Raw genomic sequence first — 12,570 nt, 5'->3', positions numbered from 1 at the left:
CCGCCAAAATGAGAAGGGAAGGGGAAAAAACACCCACACGCGCGGGAAACAAACCCTCAAGTAATAACCCACGAGATAAGTAATAATCCCAAACCAGCATGGAAAGACACGAAACAACTCGCKGTACTCTGAGACTACTCACAACACGCTTGCAAACTGGAAGTAATGTCCACGGTTGGATTTGGCGGGTTTGACTTCAAACACCGGTCTTTTGCTTGCCTTGCTTTTGCTTGATCTCCAAAAAAMCAGTATCAAGTTATCGTCACAAAACTTCAGTTTTCATAAGCAAAAGTGGCAAAGGACTGGCTTGCAAAACACACCGATTCATAAAAACCAAAGTCCAATCGTGTCTGTCAGAACAGCCACGGAGGCAACTTGGATTCACTTTCTTTCAAACAGACTCCTTGACATCAGAATTAAGAGTCCCCTCGGTGCACAAATTTAAATGGCACACACTAACCCCTTAYAGTTGGAAATTCTTCCTACTAGGTTTTAAATCTGCTGGTATGTGGTCGGTCATCCARCAACTTACAGCATTAGTCTAGCCCAGCTTCCACTTAAAAATCCACTTTTATCTATGGCAGCATTTTCAACATAAGCCTTTGAAAATAGTTCTAAGAAGTGTGAATTAATTCTATGCAGCCATTTGAATAAGGGTAACAAACAGACAAGTGAGTTATTAAAAGCTGCATTAGAAATCAACTATTTTGCTGCAGAACAATGCAGTAAAGGAATGGCATTGTATCAATATTACCTAGTCTACTGAGTGACAATTCAATTTGCAACAAGTGGAAAGGACTAGAAAGAAACACAGCACTTCCCTGTATTTCCTTKTTGGAGTCATCTGTACTCCACGATTCGACAATTTCCTCTGTCAGCAACTTCCAACATACACTAYTTGAAGTGCCCTTCAAGTGAAATATGTTTCCTACTGTTGTTACACTGGTAAAACAGGATCATGGAATTATATAAAAGAGTGAACATAGATGGCATGTTAATCTTTTCTGATAAAACAAACTAAAGTAAAAAGATCTTAGGCCTTTCATGAGGAAATAGAGGAGGATAAGGGAGTACAAAGTTCCATTGTGAATAAAAATATTTGTCTTACTTTAAAAACTAGTTTTAGAACTTGGAAATAATTAAAAATATAATATCTTGTCACGAAATTGTTATTAGACAGCAAACTCCTTGTCAGTCTGTGAAACACCCATTCTTAAAGCACACTCATTTTTAACTAGCAAAAAATATCACTGGAGAAATGATACCAATACGTGACTCAGAAATGTAAGATCTTATTCAGCAACTTGAATACGGCATAAAAAGTTTTGGGAATCATGAAATACTAACCTCAACCAGTAGAAGACGACACATGCAGCCCTCACAATAAACATATGAAAAAGTTATTAGATAACAGGGAAAAATTCGAATGAACTGTGAGAATATAAAATGTTTTGCAGGCTAAGAAATATACACAAATATTTTTACTTYCCCCCCTACAAAAAAAAAGAGCAAGTAAAAAAAGGCAAGTTCCTGATTACCTGACAATCATACAGAAGTCTGCAAACAACAAAATATTATCTAGAAAAGATTCTGGAGTTCCAAGGCTTTAAGTTCAACCAATACTACATCTCATCTGCTGCTAGTAGCAATTCAGAGAAACCTTTACTCTCCAACTCTACAGGTCAAGGAAAAAATGGAGTTTTTTTGTGAACCATTAAATATACATATTTTAACCAACTCTTCCAAGATGAAGACTCTATTTTTTTTTTTTAATAACTAGCTTGGGGACTGGGATGGGAAAATTAACAACTTTGGCTTAATTAAGAGATTGAATTTAATTTTCTTGCAAGTTTTATGCTTTGAAGCTTCTCAGATGTAAAAAGAAATACATTCCGGCTYCCAAGTTTTCCAAATTAGGAGTATTCTGGAGAAGTTTTCTGCATATTTGCAGCTATATGCAGGAAAAATGGAAATTTCTTTTTAAGGTAGAGAATATAGATGAACTCTGTAAGGGAAAACATCAACACTACTGACAGATGTGTCTCTTGTCTTGACCAAAGTCCTGACCTGTCTCTGGCATCTCCTTTACAGATGTCTAGCTGTCAGTTCAAGAGGACGTAACAATACCACATCCACAGATTTTCCCTTTGCCTTTTGTTTCAAATCAGCATGGACAGTATCACTACAGTACCTGAAACTCYGGCCTAATGCCAGAGCAGTTTCCACCTTCAACTGATCTCTGTTCTAAATCACATTAAACTAAAATGAAACTTTTTATTAATTTTGACATGCTTGACTAAGTTTTCTGCTGATCTACATAACTAAAGTTCTCCTTCAGACTGTCATCTTTCTTGCAACTACTTAAAGCCCTTTATTTAACTGGGCAAACATGATCTTCAATGCTCAGAACCCTGTAGAGAGCTGCTACAAAAATCATTTTTGTGGCCATTTTGACAAAATCCACTTTTTTTCCTCTTCATTCYAGGCCACATCAAACACAAGACCTTGGTTTTTATTGACAGTCCTTCTACACTTTCCATCTCATTCAGGATGAAAATGACAGTTTCTGCTTCCAGTGGACTGCAGCACCTGCTGCTTCCATCTCCAGCTTCCAAAATTACCATGCTATCCAAAATTCCAAAATTGCATGCTATCTCCTGTTTTGTTTCTTGTGTCTGAAAGTAGTTCCTTGCAAACATYCATCAAGTTACCTCAGTTTTAAATCATTCTTTAAATCACTTTATTGTGACTCTATTGAGATTGTGAATCTTTCATAGTAAGCAAAAGTGTTCTATATKCTAGGTTTTAATTAGGCTAATAAACTGGGACTAAGAGCTATGCAGCATTTGGATTCATACCACTACCACACACTGCTATCACCAACTCCATAGTCTTGCAAAGAGATCAATAAAACTTCATACACACCTCCAAACTCATCTTGTCTAATGGTCCATTAACTACAGCACTGAAGGAGTTCATACTAGCATTCTGAAAGTGTGACCTGTATTTGGAGCTAAGTTCTAGAAAAGTGTGAAATTATATTCCTTTTCAGAAAGAATTAAGTTTAAGAATTAAGTTTTAACCCCCAATATTTAATAAAGTTTTAATGAGAAAACCTTGTTTAATGTTTGCAACTACAAAGAATTACCAGCCAAGATCCCTGTAAGGGTCTAGTAAGAGACAGTAAGAAAGCCGGAAGAAAGCCAGAGTGATGGCTACTAGCAGGTCACAAAGTGGCCTTGTGGACTATCGGTATTTCTTACTTCCCTGTCCATTGTTTGGGGGGAAGGGGGAGGGAAGATGTTTTTCCAATATTCTGTATTTCAACCTGAACTTTAATTAATGCTTACCTCCTCGGTGCTATGMCCCTAGCATCCCTTGTATCTTATTTCCCCAACTCTGCATAACTGCTTTCATGTTTTCCATATTCCTCGAGAAATCAGCAAGCCGTTATCTGCCAAAAACAGGTGGGGGTGGAACTGGAGAAATCTGCCCCTTCGCTCCGCACTCGCTTAAGAGACCTGCTGCCCCTTGCGAACCGGGACGCTCCCACGGAGGACCCGGGCGGGCGGGCGCTGCCCCCGGCACCCCCGCGCCGCGCCGCGCCGCCTGCTGCCCCCTGCCGGCTGCGCACCGCGCTGGCCGCCTTTCCCTCTAATCTAGATCTGCGCACGCAGATCCCCGAAATTAGCCCATCAGACCAAAGCAAATATTCTACCAGACTCCAGGACAGAGCGCTCTGCTCAGGTGAGGGATTCCCCCCTCCCCGTTTCATTTCTGAATTTATATTCCCCAAAGCTCTGTATCACTGTCTTTTCCCTAAAAAGGAAAATGCTCTTTAAAAAAGTGCATACATTTAAATCTGCTTATGTAAAATAAGCTTTATTTCTTTGAAGTAATTCTAAATTCAGTCATTCACTCAAAAATATTGTATCCTGAGCACAACTGTATGCATTTTCTCCATAAAGACTTTATTTATTTAATAATTTACACTTAAAGTGTAGCTCAGTAGTCAGCCATTTACCTTCTGAAAAGTACTTTTCCTTACTGCTAGGTATATTGTTTCCATGGAGACTTCCTCAGATAGTCTAACATGCACATTCTTAATCTCTTCTTTCCTTTCTGTTAGTATCACTTGTCTTGCTTTCAAGTCATTTAACTCAGGCTTGTACAAGTAAGACATTATCAGTCAAGAACATACAAAAGGTTACCCTAAGGAAAGCCTGGTAAAGGAGAGTGCAAAGGCAGGCTGCAATTTATACAACACACTAGGATGCAGAAAAGACCCTGTTATATAGTTGGAAGCAAGTATAGTTCAACCTGAGCCTAATATGGAGGGAAAAAAGCCACATTCAGTATCACTGTTTTAGCATTATCAGAATTAAAAGCCCAAACAAAGCCCTCTGTTGATATTTAAATAAGTTGCTGTTTCAAACAAGAATAAGGTTAATGTACTATTTTGGTCATCACTAAGCACAGATTACACAAGTCTCTCCTCCTTTCTCTACATGCCATAAAGTTAATTTGCCCATATTTTATAAAGTGATCTTGAAGCTTAATCCTGCCTAAAAAGTGAAATAGTTTGCATAAGTAATATTTACAGTAATTTTTTCACTTCATCAAAACAATGATGTTCCAGGAAACCTGGCAATCAGAAGCTCTCTGCACGAGAAGAGAACCAGGCACCATCCGAACAAGTCAGCAGACAAGTCAACGTGCGTATGTATAGAGGCTCTTACTGTACGTAGGCATTACTCACAACTTCTGTGTTATTTACTACTCCTTATGCCCTCACAACTTGTGAGGGATCTCTAACTCTGTGAAGCATCTAACAGTTTCTGCTGGTGGGCAGAACACACAAGAACTATTTCTAAGCTGTACAAGCCAGATGCCTTACATCTAAACAGAATGTGCTAGATATTTTAGCCTTCTTCAGCTGGGACCAAAGTCTCTGTAAGTATACTGATTTTCAGTTCATCCAAAAAAAGAGGAAGACATCCAAAATAAGCCCCTCAACAGAAAATTAACCTTTATTTTATTAATTTACTAAGTTAAACAACCATAAATCTCAAATGTCTCAGTTTAGCCTTGCAATTACATGGGTGAATCTTATCTATACAAGCTCCAAGTAACTTAACAAGCTGAAGTTTCGTTCTACTTAAAACAGCAGTGAGTGCAAGAAAAAGAAATGCTTCTCAGAATATTCCTGTAGTATAGTACCTCAGCTTATAGGGTGTGAAGGAGACTATTTTTACAGTACGTGTGCCACTTTCACTAATCAGTCTTACAAACCGATACTCAGCAAGGTATTTCTGTTCTTTCTCCTTTAGTGAAAGTCTCTGCAGCTCTTAGTATACTGCTACCCTGAGTAGCCAAGTTTAAAGACAGTGTTTGCCTACAGTGACATTCCACTCCTCAAAGAAAAATTTACCAAGTTACAACCCTTACTTGGTATTTTTCATACCACTCCTACTTTTCTTAAAAAAAAAAAAAAGTGTGGTTTAGCACCTATAGAACAGAACTGGACATGATCTAGTCATGGCCCTCAAGTTTAATCCTGCAGTGAATGTTACCCTTAAAGATGAATTACTTTCCCCCTCTCCAACTTATCTCCATTGAGCCCTGGTTCCAGACTCAGGAGATTTCAATTGAGGCAGTCTGAGCAACTGACTGATACTAAATCCATAATTTAGTCCTTCAAAATCAAGGCAAACAGGGGCACTCCTGAAAGTCAGTAAGGACTTCAGTTTTCATCAGTAACAACTCTCAGGCACTTTTGTTTAGAAGCAGGTCATTAGAAGTCACAATTAGAAGTCACATGGTGACACCTGAGCAGATGAGCATCATTCACTGCTAGGTTCCACTGAATCCACAAACTAAGTAAAATCATAGCTACCAAATCTTAAAAAAAAAAAAAAAAAAAAAAAAAAAAAAAAAACCCACACACCACAGGCATTTACAAATAGTTTGGTTGCATCTTGCAACTAAGGATCAGAAGAATTTGAGTGCAAACACTCATTTCTTTTAATAATATTAACACATTCAGAATTCAAGAGACCACCTGTTTGTCTTGTTGACAGATTCTGTCAGAAACTGTCCAAACCTCCATCAGCCGGACACATGAGAAGTATTTTGAAAGTAACAGAGCTAGACAAAGTCTCTTTTTGAGGTTATTATAACAGTTGTAGCAACTGGTCTGGGAAAGAGCAGAACTTCAGTCTACCAAGTTGGGGTACTAGGAAGAGTACTGGGCTCGTATCTCTTTCTCTACTGACGTAAAAGTGTGTTATCTTAATGTGCTAACACAGATGTTTTTCTGCATTGTAACTACACAGAATATAGAGCTGTAACTTCCTCTTGAAGGGCTCTCAAGCATCCCTAACTACATCAGTTGCTCTCTTTATAGATCACTGTATATTTAGCAAGATGCAATTTGCAGCAGTACACAAATCCTTTATGAACTTGAAAATGAGAGCCACAGTATTAGATGTCAATTGACAACATTATGTTTCATGAAAAACTCACTAGAATACTGTAAATGCTTATCTGCCTAAATTAACTCCCTTATTCCTCTATTGTTAGAGGTAGGAGATCAGAAACACCCCAGTCACAGGAAAAGCTTCAGCTGAACTTGGATCATTTTGGACACCAAAGCCAATCACAAGACAGTAAGGTTTCATGAATTCTGCTGCTCATGAACTACTTAAGCTGTATTTCAGCTTTACTTCTTCATTTCCATTTACTTCTTCTGTTTAAGAGTTAGGCCCTGGCTCACACAGGCACACAGCGGTGGTTAATATACTGTGCTGAGATACTTAGGCACCACTGATTTTCATACCACACCTTACTATCACCTAGAGAAACCTTTATTTGCTCTTACATTAGAGCAGTCTTTTACAAGCTGAAACTGCTCCCAGTAACAAGCCAACTAGTCCTAGCTCAAGACATACCTTGGAAGACAACTTGTGAACTGTGCATTTTTTCTAGCCTGGCAGTAACATGAGCGCACATTTTATGGCAACTGTATTACATTGGAGGGAGAATACCAAATGTGGCTTAGAAGTTCATTTCACATATGAGAAATAGACATTACAGCATGTAAACATCTCTGGAAGGCCAGCCTGCTGTGATCGACTGACAGTTCCAAAGCACTGTAAAGACAATATAAGCATATAAACCTAATCTTTGGTTTCAGTAGGATTTGTGAACATTCAGTTTTTTAAACTACAGAAATAACTAGGCAAAAAATGAACAAAGAATGTCTTTGAAGTGTTTTATCCACCTAGAAGATGCAGTATTTACAGGAATCCTGAAGGAGAGTTGCTTTATCTCTAATTGCATTCCACCTTTTTTTACACTAAGTCATCTAAGAATTGCATTGGAAGACAAAAAATTAAAAACTTTTGTTTAAAAAAGAAAGATGTGAGGGTGTTGGAATGATACTTTTTATTTTGCTGGAATCTACTGTTTAATGGAATACAGCAAAGACAGTATGATGATATACAGCAACCAAAACTGGTATACAAATTCAACAATGCTATTTTGTTTCTTCCAGTAGGGGAAAAAAAAAAAAAGAAAAAAGAAAAAAAGAAACAAACAGAAAACGAAGAGCCTTAACACAGAATTTTGTTTGCCATGGCAATGGCTCCCCCCCCCCCTTTCTCAAAAGAAAACTTGGTCAGTGTATGACAGACTGCACTCATACAGTTCTGGGTCACTACATAATTTCATTGGCCTGTATCTTCTCAAGCTGCTCTGCCTCACACTAATTCTGAGGGCTGAGTTGTATTTGCAAGGTTACATTCCCCCCGATTGTCCTGCAGTGCAGTTCCCATGATAAGCTACRGAAGTTTGAATAAGGAAACATGGTAATACAATCCAGATGAGGAACAAGGCATAAAGGAAAACAGGAACACAAGGTACCATATTAGTTCAGAATKTCGTAATACAGAACTTTCAGTTAAAATAGGCAAACTAAAGTGTATTTTTAAGAAAGAAAGATAATTCACATTTTCATTTTCCCTGAACACGGACAATTCTGGGAGTGGTGTTCCATCTCTCCAATTTTACTTTCTGAGGCTAGAAACTTTAAAAATAATAGTAGTAACGGTATCATCACTGAAAGTCTCCAGTCTTATTTTTAGTTTTAGCCAAACTAGGCTTCAGGACTAACACCTTCTACAAAATTGGCCACTCTATTCAAGTTCTGTTTATTCTATGTTCCTGCAGAGACTGAAATTGGCAGATAATCAGCACTTGCTCTTTTGTTAAGCAGTAATAATCTTACTTTGCCAAGCTCCAATGCCCACTAACCCTTTACTGCAAAGTCTAAACAAAAGTGCTTCTCATTTTAGCATATAAGTAGCCAACTCTCAGTTTAAGTATCATCTTCATGGTATTCACTTGCCTCTCCGCCTCCTTCCTGGAAATGGATTCTCTTGACTGTTGCCCTCCCCCACTCCCTCCCTGTAGCCAGGATAGTTGTCATCAGTCTTGCCTATATAATCCTGCAATATGGAGCAAGAAGCTACGTGAACTATGCTTGTTTGAAGAATATTGCTGATTCTAAAGTACCAATTTGCAAGTATCCCTGTGTATTGTATCTTAAGCTTGTTAGCAATATATTGAATTTATGCTTATTTAACTACCAAGATGGTGATTTCCATAGTAGCTAAAAATTCGAGTTGGGAGTGTTTGGCTGTTTACATAGGTTTATGATTCCAATTTTAAATTTCTGACTAGTTCAATACAGCTAGAACTGAATTAACTTGCTTTGGCATTATGTATAGTGACAGCTGCAAAGCATTGGAGCCACCAACTGTTCAAACATGGCAACAGCTAACCAACTTCTATTCCAGGATAGTTTATACAAAATAAAACATGCAAAGTAACTTCTGTCATCACTGAGTTTCCTTCATTACCTATAACACATTAAGATATTTATCCTATTGAGAACTTCATATTTGATCAAAGAAAGCTGCATATTCATTTCAAACAACCATGCTGTTACCTGTATTAACACAACATGAATTTGACAATCCAGAAGCTCTTCCAGTTCTGCTATTTTGGGTGTCAACTGAGGAAGAGTTCACAGAGAGAGGAAGTATCTCACTAGATCAACTCATACAAAAATTTCAGAACACAAATCTTTCTTCAGATATTTAAGCTCTCTTAGCTCTACTATTGTATTACTATCTATTCCCTGATGAAGAATGTAACACCCCTGAAAATATAACAGTGTCTATGTCAGGGTCATACTACAACTCTATTCACTCAGTATCCCATCTCCTAGGAAATTGCATATTTCCCCTCTATGTCCTTCCAATAATCTGCRACTTCAGATTAACCTGAATCCCCCCCCCCCCAAAATCAAGGAACATTTTTCATCAAGTTTATCCAGTCGCACTGCCTGCCCCCACCAAATACACTTGCACCTCTTTCAGTGTTTGCATTCCCACTAAGGCAAAAAGCCTGCCTGCCAATGGTTAAGAGATTTCAAAAAGAGAAAGGGAAAAAACCTTCTACATACCCTCCAGTTTCAGCACCTGTACTATCCACAGCCRATTTCAATCATCAGAAAATGCATCCAAGCAGAAACCAGTATCTCTCCCCCCAACAAACAAGCAGTTTCTCCTGGAGTTCAGCTCCCTAGACACCACCACCAGCAGAGGACACATGACATCAGTATATTGTCAGGCTACAGGGATTCCTTCTCCTTTTTCTCATCATTCCTAGCAGGTGTTACACAGAAGTTACAGCATTAATGAGGTCATTTTACTAACCAACTTGTGCTTTGCACAACACAGGGCAGACACAACTGTTTGCACCCCTTTTGTATAGCAGTAACATTCCCACATGCATATATATAAACAATAAATGTGTATAYATATGTGTGCAGAGGTGCATCAATTATATGACAGAAAAAGCTGTTGACTAGGAAACAAGMAGCAGCTGTGAAGAAAGAACATTTCCTGAAGTTTTAAGAAACTAGAAAGGCTCTTGGTTTGTTTAACACATTTTTCAGCCCCCTCAAGGACAAAGCTGTAACGTCACTTGTAAATGTAGTTGGCTGTTGGCCTTGTACACTCAGAGAAAAAGCCAGGATTATCAAAGAAACTAAATATCTGTAGCTTTCTTAAAAGCAYCCCAAAATTTTCTCTAGAATAACCAGTTACATGAACTTTACATGTAAAGTGTACTTAATAAAATTCTAAATAATATACAGCAAGTTAAAACTAAATTTAAGTATGAAAAAAATTAGTAATCGTATAAGAGGTTCTTGATTACTTATTCATGAACTGTGGGATGGGTGACTACAGACAAGGGGAACTTCGGCATTTACTTGCTTCTTGCAATGACAAATTTTTGTGGAGAAGCATGATCATGGTATGATTAGAAGAACAAATCATGGCATTAAAAGTTGACATTGCCTAGACCCAGTATTTTATTTGACTTGATGATATTTGAAGTCATCTTCCAAAGCTGTATTCACATTTAAGAACAGGATCCCCAATATCTGTCAAAAGCAGCAGGATGTCAGAAATTTCCCACATACTCCTAACCTCAAGTCTGGAATCCTGAAGTCACAACTCTGGAAAAAAGACACCACACTTTTCCCCAAAACTAGAGCAGTCAACACCTCCCAGAACCGGATAAAAGGTCTTTCAACCTACAACCTTTATCTTCATTGCCTGTTAATTCTACAGATTAACATAAAAATAACTTGTTTGAAGTACTGGAAAACTTTTGATTCGAATATGACCAATTTGGCAGATGTTGCTGAATAAGGAAGGAACAATCTGTATCAAGTCTCTCCACAGCTTCAGTGTAACTGAGTTCCATTAAACAAAAGCAGGTCTATACAATGAACACTATTTTCATTGKTTTTGGTTTATCTTCATGATAAATCAGGATCAGTGTATGTTTCTGGAAATACTTAGCTTACATGAAAAAGGCATTTGTTTTGTTAATCTTTACTTTTTAATTATGATTGAAATAATTAAACAACAGTTCATATTAAATACTGTATTTCTTATATCCCTCTGGTCAAATTAGTTGAGAATTTGAAGGTGTTGAATTTGAAGAACTTCAAGGCACTGGGGTTGAAGTGACATGTTGGATGGTACCAGTCTGTTGTCATAGCACCAGCTATCCTCTGCCACACTCTTGTTTTATATTTAAAGTTGTCTTTACAAACAGCTCTACAGCACTTGCGAAAGAAAAAAAACCACACACACACAACACATGAAAAGACTGTTTTCCCTTCAGATTTACCCAAGTATGTTTAATATTCTGGTATTTTAGGCAGAAATCTTGTTTTTAAAAGCACTGTATACCATTGTGGAATAGAAAACTGAACAAAGAATGAAGCAACACTGTGCTTTCAAACATGGCAGATCTAAGAAAAGGAGTCTGAATACTCTTAGCAAAACATATAATCCTGATACTGGCATAGACACACCAGGTCAATCAGGATCATCAATATTACTTAGGAGACTTTCAGAGCAAGACTGACAGGAGATTAACTTCTCACCTATGGCTCAGCACACTGGAGAGACCTGGACATGAGTAAGTTCTGATTTTGTTCAGGTCAAAAGCCAATAKATTAGGATGTCCCCTCACCCTCAAAAAAGTCAAGATACATCTCCTATTGGTGAATGAAGAGTAAGCAGTTAGCTGCTGCTCTCACAGGGTGTTCAAATCATATGGAAAGTTAACCTGATTAACATACCAGTTCTACAGCTCAGAGCTACCACATGAAAGCACATCTCACACGCTCATCTGTCAGTGGATTACAGGGTGGTGATCTTGCCCTATAGAAGTGGCACTCAGGTATTCTGAGCACACTGCACACCACCTCACACTCTGGCATACTGAAGCAGTGCCTTCATTTCTCTGAATACCAGTCAACYCCGATTTTAGGCCAAAATGGACATCCACAAACTGAAAGTTCACCACAATCACAGTGAGCAGGAGAATCTGAAAGGTCAGACTTCTGGACACAGGGCTAGTCTTATCACAATGGCTAGGACCACTYGATCCTAAGAGCGCTGCTGCCACAATAACATCATGTTCCAATCTGAAATTGTTAACTGCAAGAACCAGCTGGTAAAAGCCAAAACAAAGGCATCTTGTAAGGGTGATTAATCCAGAGCTTTCTTTCCTGGGCACAAAGCAAGAAGAAACCTTTTCAGGTTCCTCACTGTTGTTCATTGTTTGAGGCCAATATAAAACATCCGTCCTTCCTCAGTTTTTTTTTTTTTTTTCCCCACTCTCAGCTTAGGTCCATGCAACTTGAGTCTTCTCCTTTCAATTTTTAAGGTCACTTGCTGTTCTCAAAAATCTAGTCTTTACCAAGAAGAATCATTTGAAAGGCATAGTTACGCTCTGCATAGATCATTTTAAAGACTCTGGCTTAATCACTACTCTGGTAGTCTTTGCTACAGCATCTAGCCCTTAGTCTTTCCTTCTCTCTCTACTTCTCAGCAAACAGTTATGCTCAGACATTTTTGTATGGCTATTAACTGGATTTTGTTCCACTGCACTTCTTCCAGAACCTCTCTAGGGAAT

General features: G+C 38.2%; 1 protein-coding gene across 1 annotated transcript in view; it reads right to left on the bottom strand.

The window, feature by feature from the left end:
* The window catches only part of GPC5 (glypican 5), a 712,598-nt gene extending 700,385 nt beyond the window's left edge, over positions 1 to 12,213 (bottom strand). Inside the window, exon 1 of the mRNA XM_085306027.1 lies at positions 11,875 to 12,213. Within this exon, the coding sequence (XP_085162153.1) occupies positions 11,875 to 12,213 (339 nt within the window). The remainder of the gene's footprint in view (positions 1 to 11,874) is intronic.
* Positions 12,214 to 12,570: the final 357 nt, after the last annotated feature.

Source organism: Rhea americana, unplaced genomic scaffold (genome assembly GCF_003343005.1).
Source record: "Rhea americana isolate MKP2758 unplaced genomic scaffold, rheAme1 scaffold_23, whole genome shotgun sequence".
Classification (NCBI taxonomy): domain Eukaryota; kingdom Metazoa; phylum Chordata; class Aves; order Rheiformes; family Rheidae; genus Rhea; species Rhea americana.
The sequence above is the reverse complement of the archived record's forward strand: the minus strand, read 5'-3'. Positions and strand labels throughout refer to the sequence as shown.